The sequence below is a fragment of the Cervus elaphus genome, chromosome 19 (genome assembly GCF_910594005.1).
Source record: "Cervus elaphus chromosome 19, mCerEla1.1, whole genome shotgun sequence".
Classification (NCBI taxonomy): domain Eukaryota; kingdom Metazoa; phylum Chordata; class Mammalia; order Artiodactyla; family Cervidae; genus Cervus; species Cervus elaphus.
Window position 1 is genome coordinate 49389089 of NC_057833.1, and position 16565 is coordinate 49405653.

The window sequence follows — 16565 nt, forward strand, 5'->3', positions numbered from 1 at the left end:
TGCTCACCAGAGCTGGGAAAAGCGCTGTGCTTGGTCAGTGTTCCGTGTGGCTGAGCAGTCTGCACGTCCACAACCATGTGCGGGTCCAGTGCAGACCAGATGCATGAAGCCTTGGTAGTGGATCCCCAGGCGGAATCTCACAGACACTCAGAGCTGCTCTCCCTCTGAGGCACAGTGCAATGACCTGAGCAGGATTCACGACAGATGAATTTGCTTTCTCAATGGAAACCCAGGGGCGTGGGTTAGGCCGAGGTCTGGAGGGAAGCAGGGAGCCCTCTATGTGGCTGAGAATTTGGGAACTGGCAGAGTAAAGATCTATTCCAGGCAGGGGCTACATTTGGAACCCGGAGTGAGCCCCCGAGGACCTCTGTGGATCCAGGACTATAGCTGCACCCTGAGTTAGATCAGTGTGTCTGTAAGGAAACATGTTAGGAAACCAAACTCTGTGACTCCAGAGTGCGTGGGTGAAACCCGCCCTTTGTTTTATTTTTTTTTTTAATTTTTTTTTTTCCAGTGGGTTTTGTCATACATTGATATGAATCAGCCATGGATTTACATGTATTCCCAATCCCTATCCCCCCTCCCACCTCCCTCTCCACCCGATTCCTCTGGGTCTTCCCAGTGCACCAGGCCGGAGCACTTGTCTCATGCATCCCACCTGGGCTGGTGATCTGTTTCACCATAGATAGTATACATGCTGTTCTTTTGAAATATCCCACCCTCACATTCTCCCACAAAGTTCAAAAGTCTGTTCTGTATTTCTGTGTCTCTTTTTCTGTTTTGCATATAGGGTTATCGTTATCACCTTTCTAAATTCCATATATATGTGTTAGTATGCTGTAATGTTCTTTATCTTTCTGGCTTACTTCACTCTGTATAATGGGCTCCAGCTTCATCCATCTCATTAGGACTGGTTCAAATGAATTCTTTTTAATGGCTGAGTAATATTCCATGGTGTATATGTACCACAGCTTCCTTATCCATTCATCTGCTGATGGGCATCTAGGTTGCTTCCATGTCCTGGCTATTATAAACAGTGCTGCGATGAACATTGGGGTGCACGTGTCTCTTTCAGATCTGGTTTCCTCAGTGTGTATGCCCAGAAGTGGGATTGCTGGGTCATATGGCAGTTCTATTTCCAGTTTTTTAAGAAATCTCCACACTGTTTTCCATAGTGGCTGTACTAGTTTGCATTCCCACCAACAGTGTAAGAGGGTTCCCTTTTCTCCACACCCTCTCCAGCATTTATTGCTTGTAGACTTTTGGATAGCAGCCATCCTGACTGGCGTGTAATGGTACCTCATTGTGGTTTTGATTTGCATTTCTCTGATAATGAGTGATGTGGAGCATCTTTTCATGTGTTTATTAGCCATCTGTATGTCTTCTTTGGAGAAATGTCTGTTTAGTTCTTTGGCCCATTTTTTGATTGGGTCATTTATTTTTCTGGAATTGAGCTGCAGGAGTTGCTTGTATATTTTTGAGATTAATCCTTTGTCTGTTTCTTCATTTGCTATTATTTTCTCCCAATCTGAGGGCTGTCTTTTCACCTTGCTTATAGTTTCCTTTGTAGTGCAAAAGCTTTTAAGTTTCATTAGGTCCCATTTGTTTATTTTTGCTTTTATTTCCAATATTCTGGGACGTGGGTCATAGAGGATCTTGCTGTGATTTATGTCGGAGAGTGTTTTGCCTATGTTCTCCTCTAGGAGTTTTATAGTTTCTGGTCTTACATTTAGATCTTTAATCCATTTTGAGTTTATTTTTGTGTATGGTGTTAGAAAGTGTTCTAGTTTCATTCTTTTACAAGTGGTTGACCAGTTTTCCCAGCACCACTTGTTAAAGAGGTTGTCTTTTTTCCATTGTATATCCTTGCCTCCTTTGTCAAAGATAAGGTGTCATTAGGTTCGTGGATTTATCTCTGGGCTTTCTATTCTGTTCCATTGATCTATATTTCTGTCTTTGTGCCAGTACCATACTGTCTTGATGACTGTGGCTTTGTAGTAGAGTCTGAAGTCAGGCAGGTTGACTCCTCCAGTTCCATTCTTCTTTCTCAAGATTATTTTTGCTATTCGAGGTTTTTTGTATTTCCATACAAATTGTGAAATTCTTTGGTCTAGTTCTGTGAAAAATACCGTTGGTAGCTTGATAGGGATTGCATTGAATCTATAGACTGCTTTGGGTAGAATAGCCATTTTGACAATATTGATTCTTCCAATCCATGAACACGGTATGTTTCTCCATCTGTTTGTGTCCTCTTTGATTTCTTTCATCAGTGTTTTATAATTTTCTATGTATAGGTCCTTTGTTTCTTTAGGTAGATATACTCCTAAGTATTTTATTCTTTTTGTTGCAATGGTGAATGGTATTGTTTCCTTAATTTCTCTTTCTGTTTTTTCATTGTTAGTATATAGGAATGCAAGGGATTTCTCTGTGTTAATTTTATATCCTGCAACTTTACTATATTCGTTGATTAGCTCTAGTAATTTTCTGGTAGAGTCTTTAGGGTTTTCTATATAGAGGATCATGTCATCTGCAAACAGTGAGAGTTTTACTTCTTCTTTTCCTATCTGGATTCCTTTTACTTCTTTTTCTGCTCTGATTGCTGTGGCCAGAACTTCCATCACTATGTTGAATAGTAGTGGTGAGAGTGGGCACCCTTGTCTTGTTCCTGATTTCAGGGGAAATGCTTTCAATTTTTCACCATTGAGGGTGATGCTTGCTGTGGGTTTGTCATATATAGCTTTTATTATGTTGAGGTATGTTCCTTCTATTCCTGCTTTTTGGAGAGTTTTAATCATAAATGAGTGTTGAATTTTGTCAAAGGCTTTCTCTGCATCTATTGAGATAATCATATGGTTTTTATCTTTCAATTTGTTAATGTGGTGTATTACATTGATTGATTTGTGGATATTAAAGAATCCTTGCATTCCTGGGATAAAGCCCACTTGGTCATGGTGTATGATTTTTTTTAATATGTTGTTGGATTCTGTTTGCTAGAATTTTGTTAAGGATTTTTGCATCTATGTTCATCAGTGATATTGGCCTGTAGTTTTCTTTTTTTGTGGCATCTTTGTCTGGTTTTGGAATTAGGGTGATGGTGGCCTCATAGAATGAGTTTGGAAGCTTACCTTCATCTGCAATTTTCTGGAAGAGTTTGAGTAAGATAGGTGTTAGCTCCTCTCTAAATTTTTGGTAGAATTCAGCTGTGAAGCCATCTGGTCCTGGGCTTTTGTTTGCTGGAAGATTTCTGATTACAGTTTCGATTTCCTTGCTTGTGATGGGTCTGTTAAGATCTTCTATTTCTTCCTGGTTCAGTTTTGGAAAGTTATACTTTTCTAAGAATTTGTCCATTTCATCCAAGTTGTCCATTTTATTGGCATAGAGCTGCTGGTAGTAGTCTCTTATGATCCTTTGTATTTCAGTGTTGTCTGTTGTGATCTCTCCATTTTCATTTCTAATTTTGTTAATTTGGTTCTTCTCTCTTTGTTTCTTAATGAGTCTTGCTAATGGTTTGTCAATTTTGTTTATTTTTTCAAAAAACCAGCTTTTAGCTTTGTTGATTTTTGCTATGGTCTCTTTAGTTTCTTTTGCATTTATTTCTGCCCTGATTTTTAAGATTTCTTTCCTTCTGCTAACTCTGGGGTTCTTCATTTCTTCCTTCTCTAATTGCTTTAGGTGTAGAGTTAGGTTATTTATTTGGTTTTTTTCTTGTTTCTTGATGTAAGCCTGTAATGCTATGAACCTTCCCCTTAGCACTGCTTTTACAGTGTCCCATAGGTTTTGGAAACCCGCCCTTTAAAACGGGCATTTCTAAAAAATAAATAAAATGGGCATTTCTGGAATACGATCCAAAGTAGCTATTCAAATTCAGTGAAAAACAGCTTTCTTGAGAAGTAATTAACAAACTGTAATTTATAATGCACTGTACAGATTTAAAGTGCATGCTTTGATAAGGTTTTGACACTTGTACACACCTGTAAAACCATTGCCACAGTGAACGTGTCTGTCGCCCTAAAAAGTTGGGACCCGTGGTCACTCCCTACTTCTGCTCTTTCCTTCAGTGGAAATTTTAAAGGAATACATTTAATATAGAAACTTGAAACAGCAAGGTATTCAGAGCAAAGTCTAGTTGGTGGAAGCTGTGTTGGGGGCACATTGGTGTTCCGTGTCCATTAGCACCTGATTCATTGGCTGCGGTCCTTTCTGGTAAGGACTGGGCCTCAGCCACCCACACGTCTCCTGGATTTGAGCCTGCATGGGTCCGTGTGTTTGTGTGTACTTTGGCCTGTGGTAGGGGCTCTGGTTATCCTTTCACCTGCTTCTCTACCCGGTCAGGGTCAGGGCACGGCTCCAACCGGACTGTTTGCGTTCCCCGGCGTCACCTTCCCACCTCCGCACTTTGTGGTGGATTTCCTGTGAGTCACACAAGGCGTGACTAAGCGTGGTATGGACTCATGCCTCTCCCGGCGCTGGCACACCATCTTCGGGAACATCCTGAAGTGGAGCACACAGAGTAGATGAAGTGGTATGCCTTGAAGCTGGGGAGGGAGCAAGCAGGAAGGGCGTGTCTGATGGAACGGCTCGTAGAAGCCAGTCTGTTGTTCTCAGCTTTCATGGTGGCAAGTCTGCACCTCTGGGCTTTGATTTCTACATTTTTTTTCTCGCTATGCCAGATTCCTCCTTGTGAGGGATCCCCGGTGTGGAGCTTTGCTGTACAGTGGACTCCCTTCCAGAGCTCAGAGGTAGGGCACTGGGCGCGCACACGTGCGTACACGAGACACCAGCATTGTGTCACATAGACAAAGGGGGGGTCGAACTTGGAGAGAAATTCTGGGGGTCCCTTTCCAGGATGAGCAAGAACAGGGTGTGCTGGATGCCACTAGAGCTGCATGTGGAGGCTGACTCAGGCCTCCTTGCTGAGCACATGTTTTTCTTTTCGCTGTTGCCATACAGTCTGCTCTTCCCGCTCCACAGCTGGCCTGCCTTAAAACGATTGCAGATGTCACCTAGCCTGGGTATTTAACAGCCTTTAAACTTCTTGACTTTGTCTACTTGTTCTAGGGTGTGAGGAATAAGGAATCATATTCAGAGGCAAATTTGGGAGGAGTTCATTGAATTTCAGGAGTGACAGATAACGTTTTCATGCATCACAGCTGCATTGGCTGTGGCTTTGATTTTCTACTGTATCCTGTACCCAGCCACTTATTCCTTCCTTCATTTATTCAACGGACAGAGACAGCTTAATGTGTGGCAGGCATCATGCTACTCCCTGGGGATAAAACTGAACAGAACATAGTGCTACCCTCCAGAAACTCATAATCTTTGAGGGGAGACTGGATACGTTCTAAGCATCTACACTCCCTAAGGTCAGAGCCAGTTTCCAGTTGAGAAGTGTATGGCCTGGTAACTGCAGAGAGTGCTGCAGGGGGACCCAGAAGGCCCGGTTCTGATCCTGCCTGCCCCTGCCAGCTTTCATAAAATGGGAAGTTTGAACTGAATAATCTCCACAGTTCCTATCCTCACTAACATCTTAAAGTGTTTCTCATTCCAGAGACAGCATGGGGATCGAGAATAATACACACTGTGGATCTGAACACAAAGCTTAGGGGTCTCATGGCCAGAGTAGGACATAAGATTCCATGTCCATCTGCTACAATTACTGATGCATCGACTAGTTCAGTCCTTAGTGTCCCCTTGCTCCTCCAGATTCCCTGTTAATGCTTCCAGGCGGTGGCTTCAGCAGACCTTGATGGCAAGTGCTGATGCTTCTTCGCAGTGTCTTGTTCGTGAGCCATGGGGCCTTCACATTTCATGAGACTAAGCCTAAGAAATTTAAATAGCTCCAGTCTACCTAGCCCTTTAATGATAAACTGCTTTGTCTCATCCTCACACTTACTCACAATTAAAATAGGCAATTTTAATTTACCTCATCTTCCAAAAATTTTCTTCCCCTAAGCCCAAGCTGCCTAGCATAGCTGTTGTTAAAAATATCCATCTTTTCCTCCATCCACCCATTCAATAAAAGTTTATGTTCAGTCATAGAGAGAAATATTCTGTGGTCCTTGGAATTCACAGCTCGGTGGGGAGAACAGATTTGTTAAAAAAAAAAAAAAAAACTAACCACATTCAGCAGGGCTTCCCTGGTGGCTCGGCAATAAAGAATCCACCTTCAATGCAGGAAGTGAAGGTTCAATCCCTGGGTCAGGAAGATTCCCTGGAGAAGGAAATGGCAAGCCACTCCAGTATTCTTGCCTGGGAAATCCCATGGACAGAGGAGCCTGACAGGCTACAGTCCATAGGGTTGCAGAGTAGGACACGGCTGAGCGACTGAACAACAACAGATCACGTTCAGCAGGAGAGCTGTGTGTCCTGAGTGGCACTCTCGCAGTCCCCGGCCAGTGGAGGCTGGCACTACCAAAAGAAGAGGAAGTGGATTTAAGAGAGAATATTTTTAGAGTTGTAGAAGCACTTAGACAATTTGTGGCAAAAGGAGAGACTATTTTTTTGCAGAGAGTGTTTTCAATGAGCTGTTAATGTGTTGGGAAAACTGCATATTTAACTAATGCAGGTTTAACACTACATGCTCAGCAGGGAAAAAAAAAAAGATAAGCAGCCCTAGGAGAGCAAGAAACACTTCTGCCTTCCTCTGCCCAAAGTCTTGTTGCCCGGAGTGCACCTGAAAAGGGGAGGTAGGGGGCTGAAGGGCCGTCAGTTGATCTGGGGAGGGAGATCCATGTGTCTCTTGGAACGTGTGTGCAATCTGCTATTCTGAGTGTATTTAGTGTATAAAAAAATCCCTTTTGTAAGGTGTACCTTAACTACAAATTAGTTACTTCATTTGGCCTCTGTCTCCAAAGTATATCCTCCTTAGAGATTTTCAGTGGCGATTTTTTAAACTAGGAGATGTACAGAAGATTGTGTAGACTTTTCACAAACTAAATACACCCTGAGTATTGAGCCACCCAGGCCAAAATGGAATATTACTATTATAGCCTCCAGAACTCCTATGTCCTCTTCTATTACTATCCCCCAGGGGATAGTATAAATAAGCAGAATCATAGTTTGTATGCTGTGCACATCTGGTTTCTTTTGGACTGTGTGATGTTTATGAGAATCATTTGTGTGGCATCAGGTAGTCATGTTTCATTCATTCTTGTACTGTATGGTATTCTACATGAGCACACCATAATTTGGAAAAAAATTCTGTTCTATTGATAAGCATTTGGTTAGTTCCAGTTTCTAGCTGTTACAGACAGTATTGCCGTGAACATTCTTGTATGTGTCTGCTGGTCAGTACACATCTCTGTTGGATATGATTCTGATGTGAATTGCTTGTCTAAGGTTGACCTAAGCTTAGTAGGTACCAGCTAATGTTTTTCTTGAGGGTTGTACTAGTTCACACTCCCACCAGCAGGGTTTGAGAGCCCCAGTTGCCCCAACTCCTTTCCAACATTTGGTGTTTTTAGTCTTTGATCTTTTCTATTTTGATGGATAATTTTAACTTGATTTTGGTTTCATCTTTTGTCTTGAGGACATAATCCACACATAAGATACTATTCTCTCAGAAAGTAGTTAAGAGCTCATGAATGTGGACCTCATCTAATGGGGGGTGGATGTGATGGTGAGCAGTGGAGGGTGGGTTCTGGGGAAAAGTGCCTGCTGAGCTGTTGGGAAAGGATGATAAGGAGCTGATCAGGGGAGGAAAGAGAGGAGCAGTTGAGCAAAGGACCATTACCCCAGGCCTGTGCAAGGCCCATAGTCTAGAGAGCACATGGCAAGATATGAAGAGCTCCATGTCTGAAGCTGGGGGTGGGGATGAGAGATGCTCTGCAGAGATGAACAGGGACAGCTCATCACCCTTGGAAGCAGATGAGGTTATCATGCGGCAGGTGAGCCACTAGCTACTTCTCTGAGCTCACAGAGGGAGACCTTAGGCCCAGCCTAGTAAGACGGTGTGTGGGTGTGGAGAGGAGGAAAGGGATGGGGGAGGAGCAGCAAACCTAGCCTACTGGCTTTCACCTTGGCTTGACACCCCAGAGTCAGAGGAAGCCACGTGGGCATCAGAGAACCAGTGTGGAGAGCGTCTACAGCTATAGCCTTAACTGAGTGGTTCTGGCTTCTCTCTCTGTTCAGAGCATCCGGTCTAAAGTGGAACTGTCGGTCTGGGATCAGCCTGAGGATCTTAATCTCTTCTTCACTGCTACCTGCCAGGATGGTGTATCCTACCCTGGTCAGAGGAAGTGCGAGGGCCTGAAGATCGGGGACACGGTAAGTTCTCACCTCCTCATGTGCTTGGACTTGTTAACATTGGTCATCATGCTTTGGCCTCTGGTAACTTTTGTGACTCATTAGAGGCCTTTGGGAGTTTGTATTCTGTCTTCCAACTCAGCCTTCTCTGTGCTGTGCCTTCAAGATGCAGGTGGACTTTTAAAAACTCCAGTCAGTACACAGCCTTCAGTACATTGGCTTCCTCAAGTTGACATGGTACCTTTGGTGCTTTTAACTTTTTATTATTATCTTTGTTTGACAGGGATGAAATTGGGTGGGGGAGTGTAAGTGGAAACCTAAAAGCCCCGGCCTTCATTCCTAGTCTCTTGGAGCTTGCTCTGTGCCTTGGATAGTCTGGTCTTCACTTTCCCCTTTTGTAAAATATGAAGAAAACCATTCACCTCTTCTGATCTGATCAGATGAAATGGATAACTCTGTCACAATGGTGGGAGCATGGGTTGCCTTATCCGGATTTAAGTGGATATAATTAAATGGTGGGGAAGAAATATCGCATATGAAGATGTGTTCCAAGCTAAGGACTTGAGGGAGGGAGGAGGATGTACTTACAGGTGATGAGAACAAAGGTGAAACACTGGCTCAGAGGCAGGCAGAGTGGTGATGGAGAGCCAGCCATACTTCTAGAGATTTCTGCCACCAGAAACACCAGACAGACTGAGATGCATTCTTTGCTTTATTGTCACTTTCATTGCTCAGAAAATGGGAAGGCAGTGAGGGTAAGTTCTCTTCTGTAATGAATCTGATTGGAGCCAGAAAAATCATAGGGATCTTAAAGATATATGACTGTATCTTCTGGGCTTTCATAAGCACTAATGATGGCCAAGGTGGAGATTAGCAGACATACCCTGGACTCCAGGGAAACACCCCTGCTCAGAAAGACATGGTTGTGGTCACACAGTTGCTTACACTGCAGTGTGGTCTTTTGGAGTTTCCTCATGTTCTGTAATTGATTCTTTCCTCCTTCACCTTCCCAACTGCTCTTCACCCACGTTACGACCCACACGCATACATCTCATCCATTCCAAATCTTACAGGGGTGCCTCACTCCAGCATAGGGACAGTTCAGAATGTGGTATGAAAGTTGAGAAAGTGAAGGACTATAATGGCCAGATAAATCTTTTTCTAACTCAGGTTTTTTCCCCAGGTGTCTTTTTGCTCTTAAAAAAAGGAGAGGGGGAGATTGGCCTAATCAAGTCGTTAGATAAATAATCATTAAAAAATTTTAATAATTCATTATGGCTTTTAGCTCAGAACTACTCATAGAATAAGGTGATGTTACTGTGACAGACTCCTATTCCCATCTTCCTATTGACGTTAATAAATTTTGGAGAGAGTAGTTTAATCTATCCAAATAAAAAATAGGAGTAGAATCAATGTTGATCCCTGTCTTATTTAGTAATGTCATATTTTTAATATACATGGACTATTTGGTGGGAAAAACGCCATCTCATTAAAGTTGCACATCCAATAAAATTTTATTTTTTAATACTTGTCATATTTTGTGATATATTTATGTTATTTTGGTCAGTTGCAATGAATAGTCAATCCAGACAGTGTTTTTAAAAATACAAAAGCCTTATAGTCACTGAGTTTAAAGAGGCAATTATGAAATATAGGAGGCAGAACTAACCAGAAAAAATACATGTAAGTGGATTCTATAGATCTGTGGTAGATGGGATGTTTAGCACAGTGTGTTAAGAAAGCTAAAGAAGGATGCGTGAAAAACACCCAAACAAAGAACCCTTTACTTGAAAAAATAGGTACCATGGAACTGAGGCGGCGAGGATATACAGCACGTACCACATGCCTGGGTTTCAAGATGTCTCTTGACAATTTCTAATGACATCCTAATACAAAGACAGGTAACACAGGTTGGCAATAGCATAGCTGGGCAGATGCATAGCTGAGTAAACCTGCTTTCTAAGAGTGTTGATGACATCAGCTAGAGGAAGACTTGACTGAAGTTCCCACTGTCTCTTGTCTGTTCGTGTTTACTACTGGCTTGAGATTAACTAGTGGGAGAACTGCTTATCAAAGGTGGGAAGGTCACAAAGCTGGAGAAAATAGATTACTTATAAAGCAGGAAAACCAAGATTTAAGAAATTTTTCAAAATGAAGTGGGGTTGAAATCATTAGAATTGGTATCTTGCATTTAATTCAGAATATTATTAGTAACATAGAACTTGGTTTGATAGTAGCTTTTAAGAAAAGGATCTGGTAGATTCTAATTCTCAAAGGCTCCATGTGAATAAGTAGTGTTGCTTTAAAAAAAAAAAATGCCAACTGAGGCTGCATTAATGGAATCTTGAGATAATGGCTTCACTTTTCTTTGTGTAGATCAGACTGCATCTGGAGTTCTTTGTTCAGTATTTTTTCCAAAAAAACAAAGCAAGCAAAAGCAACTGTCACGATGAGGTATCTAGAAACCAGGAAGGTAAAAAGAACTAGTTTGTTGATAATAAAGTTGAAATAGTGGATGCAAAAAACTGAAGCCAGTTTATGCTGCCATAATCAAGAAAGGGAAATTTATTGTAAGAATACTGGGTTCCTGATGGATCCAAGAGGGCCATGCAGTTAGTCTTGGAAAGGACTAGAAAGTAACTGGACAGAGTTAGCTCCATGTTCATCACTGGGTTCACTGTAAGGAAGGTAGTTATTCACATTGACAGATGAGAAAAGCTGAAGCACAAAGAGTTTACTCAATTGTCCAATTAAGTAGCCTGTAGGTAGCAGAGCAGAAGTTCAAGGCTCAGACCTTCTGGCTCTGACACCAGTGCTGACGCTCCCCTCACCCCCGACCCCCCACTGCCTCCCCCTTGCACTTGCTGCCCACCACTATGTTCCATCACACCTGTCCAGAGGGCTCGCCTCAGAGAATAAACTCAAAGGCCAGCCTCCAGCAGGGAGCGCCTCCCCACGTGCCCTGCACACCCCCACAGCTCAGTGCACACCCCCTGCCAGGCACCGTGAGGTGTGAGGTCACCCACAGATGGGCAGTGGACTTGCAACTCTCTCCTAACTGAGTCCTCACTGCTCGTAGCATCCGGACCGTGCGGGGTGACACGAGCTACCGTTTCCTGGGAATTTATAATACACTCCATGCTGTGCTAGGGCTTTGGCGCCAGGTCTCTGCTGCTTGTAGCACCTGTGTCAGGTAGACTTTACTTCCCCATTTTATGTGAGAAAGACTGAGGCTCCTAGGGGGTTGGCGCTGAGGGTCTTGGTGGAAGTCTGATTGCTGGTGAGCATGCAAACTAGGAGACAGAGCTGCAACCACTGATGCCATGGTCCGTGTTTTTCCCCTTATACCTGTGCACTTTGAAAGTAAACGTTGCAGAGAAGTGAAAGGTGTTATTATCACCACTTTCGTGTGGTCACTGTAGTGTACAGACGTTGTTTTTGCTGGGATACCTCAGCAAGATAGGAACATTGTTCAGAAGACAGGACAGGATTCTAAGTGGTATTCTTTTCACGAATGTGAACAGTCTCAGGTGTATTTGGATGGTTTCTGGAGCATTTGAAGCAGAAGAAGGAAGGGTGCTTCTCCCACGCTCTCCATAGCACTTCTTCCCCAGCAGGTGAGCCGGAGCCTCCCTTGGGCTCCGAGAGGCCGTGACCCTGTTGAGACAGTGGCCCAAAGGCAGGCCTCCCATACTGGCTCCCTGTTTCCTCTCTCTGTCCAAGAGGCTACAGTCACGTGGCCCCTGGCTCTGCCTCCAGGGCTGTGAGGATTTGTTTTCTGTGGATGGAGACAGGCTGGCACAGAGCAGTGGCCACTAACCAATCATAACTGGACTGGGTGCTGCTGGCCAGGCCACCAGAGGTGAGCTCCTTGAGGGCCCTGGAGGCAACGGAGGACAGAACCCAGGGCAAAATGGAAAGGTGGGGTCCTTGTTCAGAAATAACTTCAGATAGCAGAGCATTAAACCTAAACATGGGTTATTCTGAGTGTGGGGTCCACCATGCTGGTGTGGCAGGGGAACTGGAGGCCTCCCCTCAGCCCCCTTTTTGCTGAAGGAACCCCAAGGAAGAAGGGCCCCTCATCACAGGGGCCGCTATTTCAGCTCAGAGTTTTCCAGACATAGAAGAAGATTTGGGAGGCCCCATTAGTGGTGAGTCCATGAGGATATTGCCCTTTTGCAGGTGGGAAGCAGCTGAGGGGAGTGGGCTGGGGATGGAGGGGAGGGTGGCAGGGACAGAGGCAGGATTGGGCCGACTAGTAGGACGAATGTTCCAATATGGTGAATGGCTGTTATTCAGCAGGTGTTTTCTCTTCCTTAGCACCATAAATTGGGAGGATTGTGGGCAAGTCAGGAAATGGTGAGGCGGTAGGCAGGGGTACAGGGCACAGTGGAAAGGTGCTGGGTCTCAACTGGAGAAGAGGGATTAGGGAGTGCAGACAGGCTATCACTACATCAAGTGTGTCTCAGGGCCTGGCCTGTGGATAAGGACATGGCCCATGGGTTGGGGGGAGCCATGGAACAGCTGGGTTCAAGTGGCTTCCGTGTGGGTCTCGCCTCTGTAACCAGAATTTCCTGCAGAGGTGGGGTGGTCAGGCAGCAGCTCTGTGGTTCCTTCCAACCAGAGGCTGTGGTTCCCTGACTGTCCTGTGTTCTCTGGGTGAGCGATCTGTTCAGAAAAGAAGCAGGTGGTAGGGTTGTTGTTATTCAGTTGCTAAGTTGTGTCCGACTCTCTGCCACCCCATGGACTGCAGCTCACCAGTCTTCCCTGTCCTTCACTGTCTCCCGGAGTTTGCTCAGACTCATGTCCATTGAGTTATGGACATGAGTCAATGGTGCTGTCCAACCATCTCATCCTCTGTCGTCCCCTTCTCCTCCTGCCCTCAATCTTTCCCAGCATCAGGGTCTTTTCCAATGAGTCGGCTCTTCGCATCAGGTGGCCAAAGTACTGGAACTTCAGCATGTCTTTCCAATGAATAGTCAGGGTTGATTTCCTCTAGGAGGTGTAGAGGGTGAGGGACAAAGGTTGTCCTCAGAGAAATAATCCTTAAATGAAATCTCGAAGTCCCAAATCCAGTGATTTCCATTTCTTCCTCCCAATACCAACCAAGACTGACTGAGTGGGCCTGGCTGCTGGAAGTCGGTTTTCTCATGAAGTGGCTTTGACACATCAGTATGCAAGTGGCCTGCCGTGCGGCCAGCACTAAGGCCTGGTACAAAGGCCCCTGTGAGCCCTGTCATAGGCTTCCCACGGCATCCCCTCTACTGTCCCCTCCCCTGGGGCTCTCCACCTCATGTCGGTGCCCATTGTCTCAGTGAGCTGCTAGTAGCCTTGGCATCCGCACAGCCTGGATTTGGTGGGTCTGGGTGGGGGTTGGGCAGCCCCTGGGAAAGGATGAATCAGGCCAACAGCCCCAAGGGGGGAGCCAGGAGCATCTCAATGAGGTTCCGATAACAAGGCTGGGCAGGGGAAGGGCTGCTGTGCCCGCGACCGTCCTCTGGAACCTCAGAGTGGGAAATGGAAAGTCTCCACAACTGGGGGGCCTTCACTATCAGTCCACAGTGGTCAGAGAAGAGAAGCCTCATTCTGGCCACCTGACAGGCTCTCTGGATTCTTTCCTGATCCCTCAGGGAAATGGACTCTGAGGGGAGGGGTGGCAGAACAGATTGACTCTCTGTTCCCAGTGTGCTTTTTTAGCATTCCTGTGCCCAGCAGGACCTGAAGCTTGGTGGCTGAAACTGAGCCATTCTCTGGTTATCAGGTGGCCAGTCAGACATTAGGCCACATGGGGCCCGACAGTGAGGGCCTTGGTTAGACCAGAGCTTGGCTGAGGAAGGCCAGCAAGACCTGCTGAGAAGCCAGGCCTTCCTGTTCCTCCAGCCAGGCAGCCTGGGCAGACAGCAGGTGAGCATTTCTGGTCCTGGGTGGTTGGCTGCCAGCACTCATTGAGGGCCTTCGCCTTTCCACTTCCTCCTGGTAAGTCCCAGGAGATTTAATCCCCTCTCTTGCTATTTAATTCCATGATGCAGGCAAGTTTTCCTGGGGGAAGGTTATGCTCACAGATGGACACTACCCACAGTCTTGCAATAAGTAAATGCCTTGGACTCTTGGTCCAGGCTATTTCTTTGTAAGTTTTTTCATTTCTGACCCCCAGCTGCCTTTGCAGGGAGCAGAGCTTTCCATTTACCAAGTCCAGCAAAGTTGTTCCCCTGGGAAGCACTAGGCTTCTCTCTGAGCCTCAGAGAGAGAGATGTTCACCTCCACATTCTTGATGCCCTTGGCACCTTGGTCAGGTACAGCTTCCCTGTCCTTCCATCTGCAGACTCAGCTTACCCCCAGCCCAAGACTGGAAGGTTTAAAGAAACCTCTGGTCACAACTTGGGGGGTCCCCACCTATGGTCCCTATGTGAGCTGGGCCTCTCCCTCTGTACCCAGCTCTGGATACTGGACGTCTGCCTCATTCTCTACGTCTCGGAGGTGATGTGCCAAGGTGAGCACAGGTCCAGCACCACCCCTCCCCAGCTGTGTGACCAGCACTACGCCCCCTGAGCCTACCCACCAACCCCGCTTTCTCTCTGGTAAATGAGGATGCCTCCTCCTGGGGTGTGTAGATGAGATGCTCATGAAATACCAAGTGCGGTGCCTCGTGCATGTCGTGTTCAGCAGCTGGTACCGTGAGGCAGATTGCAGTGTCCTGGGTGGGTCCCCATCTTACTTCCTTACCTCGAGAGCCCCCACTGTACCTGAGTGCCTTGGAACTTAGTCTTGAATTTGCTTTCGTCAGTCTTTCCCCTTGCCCCCTCCCACTGCCCACATGGAAGTGGGGGTGGGCCAGTCCCAACTATCTGCAGCTAGCTTGGTCCCCCAGCTTCCTGACCCTGGCTCGGGGTCATTGTTCTCAACTCACCTGTCCGACGGCATGACATCACTTCTGAGTGCTGACCCCTGCTGTCTGGTTGCCAGCAGGACCCTCTCCAGGGCCTGGGGAGCTGGGTCTCCTGCTCAGTCTCACAGACTCCTGCTCCCACCTGGGGGGTCCCTGGGTGTCAAAGAATCTGAGGGGAGGCCTTTTAGAAGCCTCATTAGTAATGACCCCAAAGTAAAAGGGATCCATAGAATGTTTAGAAAAAAGTATTTTGAGTTTTCCGAAAGTATACCTAAAGAGTAACCAGTAAAGCAGGTTATTGATGACTTTTTAAAGAAATCAGTTCTGTTCCAACCCAGATAGTAGAATTAACACTAACAGTAGCTAAAAGTGGTTCCTAACTTGTTTTGAGCTTCCAGAATGTTCTGAGGAGCCTTTTGAAAAAGAAAGACATCTGGGCCAAGCGGTAGGTCAGTTTCTGGAGTGGGCCCAGGCCTCTGTCCATTTAGGGGAGAAGGACTCAGGGTATTGTCTGGTCAGGTGTGCCAGCTACCTGTCTGGAGATTTCTACAGTGCCATGCATGGAGGGCAGTGCTAGATGATTCTCACCACACAGTGTGGGAGGGGAAGTGGTGTCATGCTTGACTTCTGGGAGAATCACAGTGAGCAGTGTCTTTCCTTTCCTCACTTTCCAGCCGTGTGGGCAGCTCACAGGCACCTTTCCTCCATTGTGATCTGCCATCGAGGTCCACCTGCCTACCTGTTTCCATGGCAACTCATAAGCAGCTCAGGAGTTGGCAACATGCTTTACATGCTTTGTTTAATAAGAAAAAGTCTGTCCACGTGTATCCCTGGTGACTCAGATGGTAAAGAATCTGCCTGCAATGCAGGAGACCTGGTTTTGATCCCTGGGTCGGAAAGATTCCCTGGAGAAGGGAATGGCTACCCACTCCAGTATTCTTGCCTGGAGAATCCCCGTGGACAGAGGAGCATGGTGGGCTACAGTCCATGGGGTCACAAAGAGTTGGACATGACTGAGCGACTAACCTTCTCACTTCTTCTTTCACTTAAATACAGCCTCAGGGCCGTGGGCTGGTTGTGAAAGACATGGTTGTGGGCACCTCGCAGAGAGAAACCGGGACGAAGGGAGGCTCAGGTGTATCTGTGAGGAGACAGATAAGCTGGGAGGGACCCAGGGGTCCTCTCTCCCTTCTCCAGCAGGGGAGGAGGCACCTCTGCAGAAGAGGAGGCAGCCGCCAGGGTTGCTTGACCCCAGTGCCCCACATGCTCAGGGAGCCTGTCTAGCGTGGCACAGACAAGGTGCCTGGTAAATTGTTGAATGTTTTGTTGACTTCCAAAATGGAGATGGGGAGAGGACAGGATAGAAGTGAAAAGAAAGGGGAGAAAGAGAACCATGTAACCTTGAGTGAATCTTCCTACCTTCCTGTGGAAGCGT

General features: G+C 46.0%; 1 protein-coding gene across 2 annotated transcripts in view; it reads left to right on the forward strand.

Annotated features, from left to right (window-relative positions):
- Nucleotides 1–16565, forward strand: part of ITGB5 (integrin subunit beta 5) — a 113056-nt gene that overhangs the window by 66400 nt on the left and 30091 nt on the right. For both annotated transcript variants that reach the window (XM_043875498.1, XM_043875499.1), the window contains one exon: nucleotides 8131–8265. In XM_043875498.1, coding sequence (XP_043731433.1) covers nucleotides 8131–8265 — 135 coding nt within the window. The remainder of the gene's footprint in view (nucleotides 1–8130; nucleotides 8266–16565) is intronic.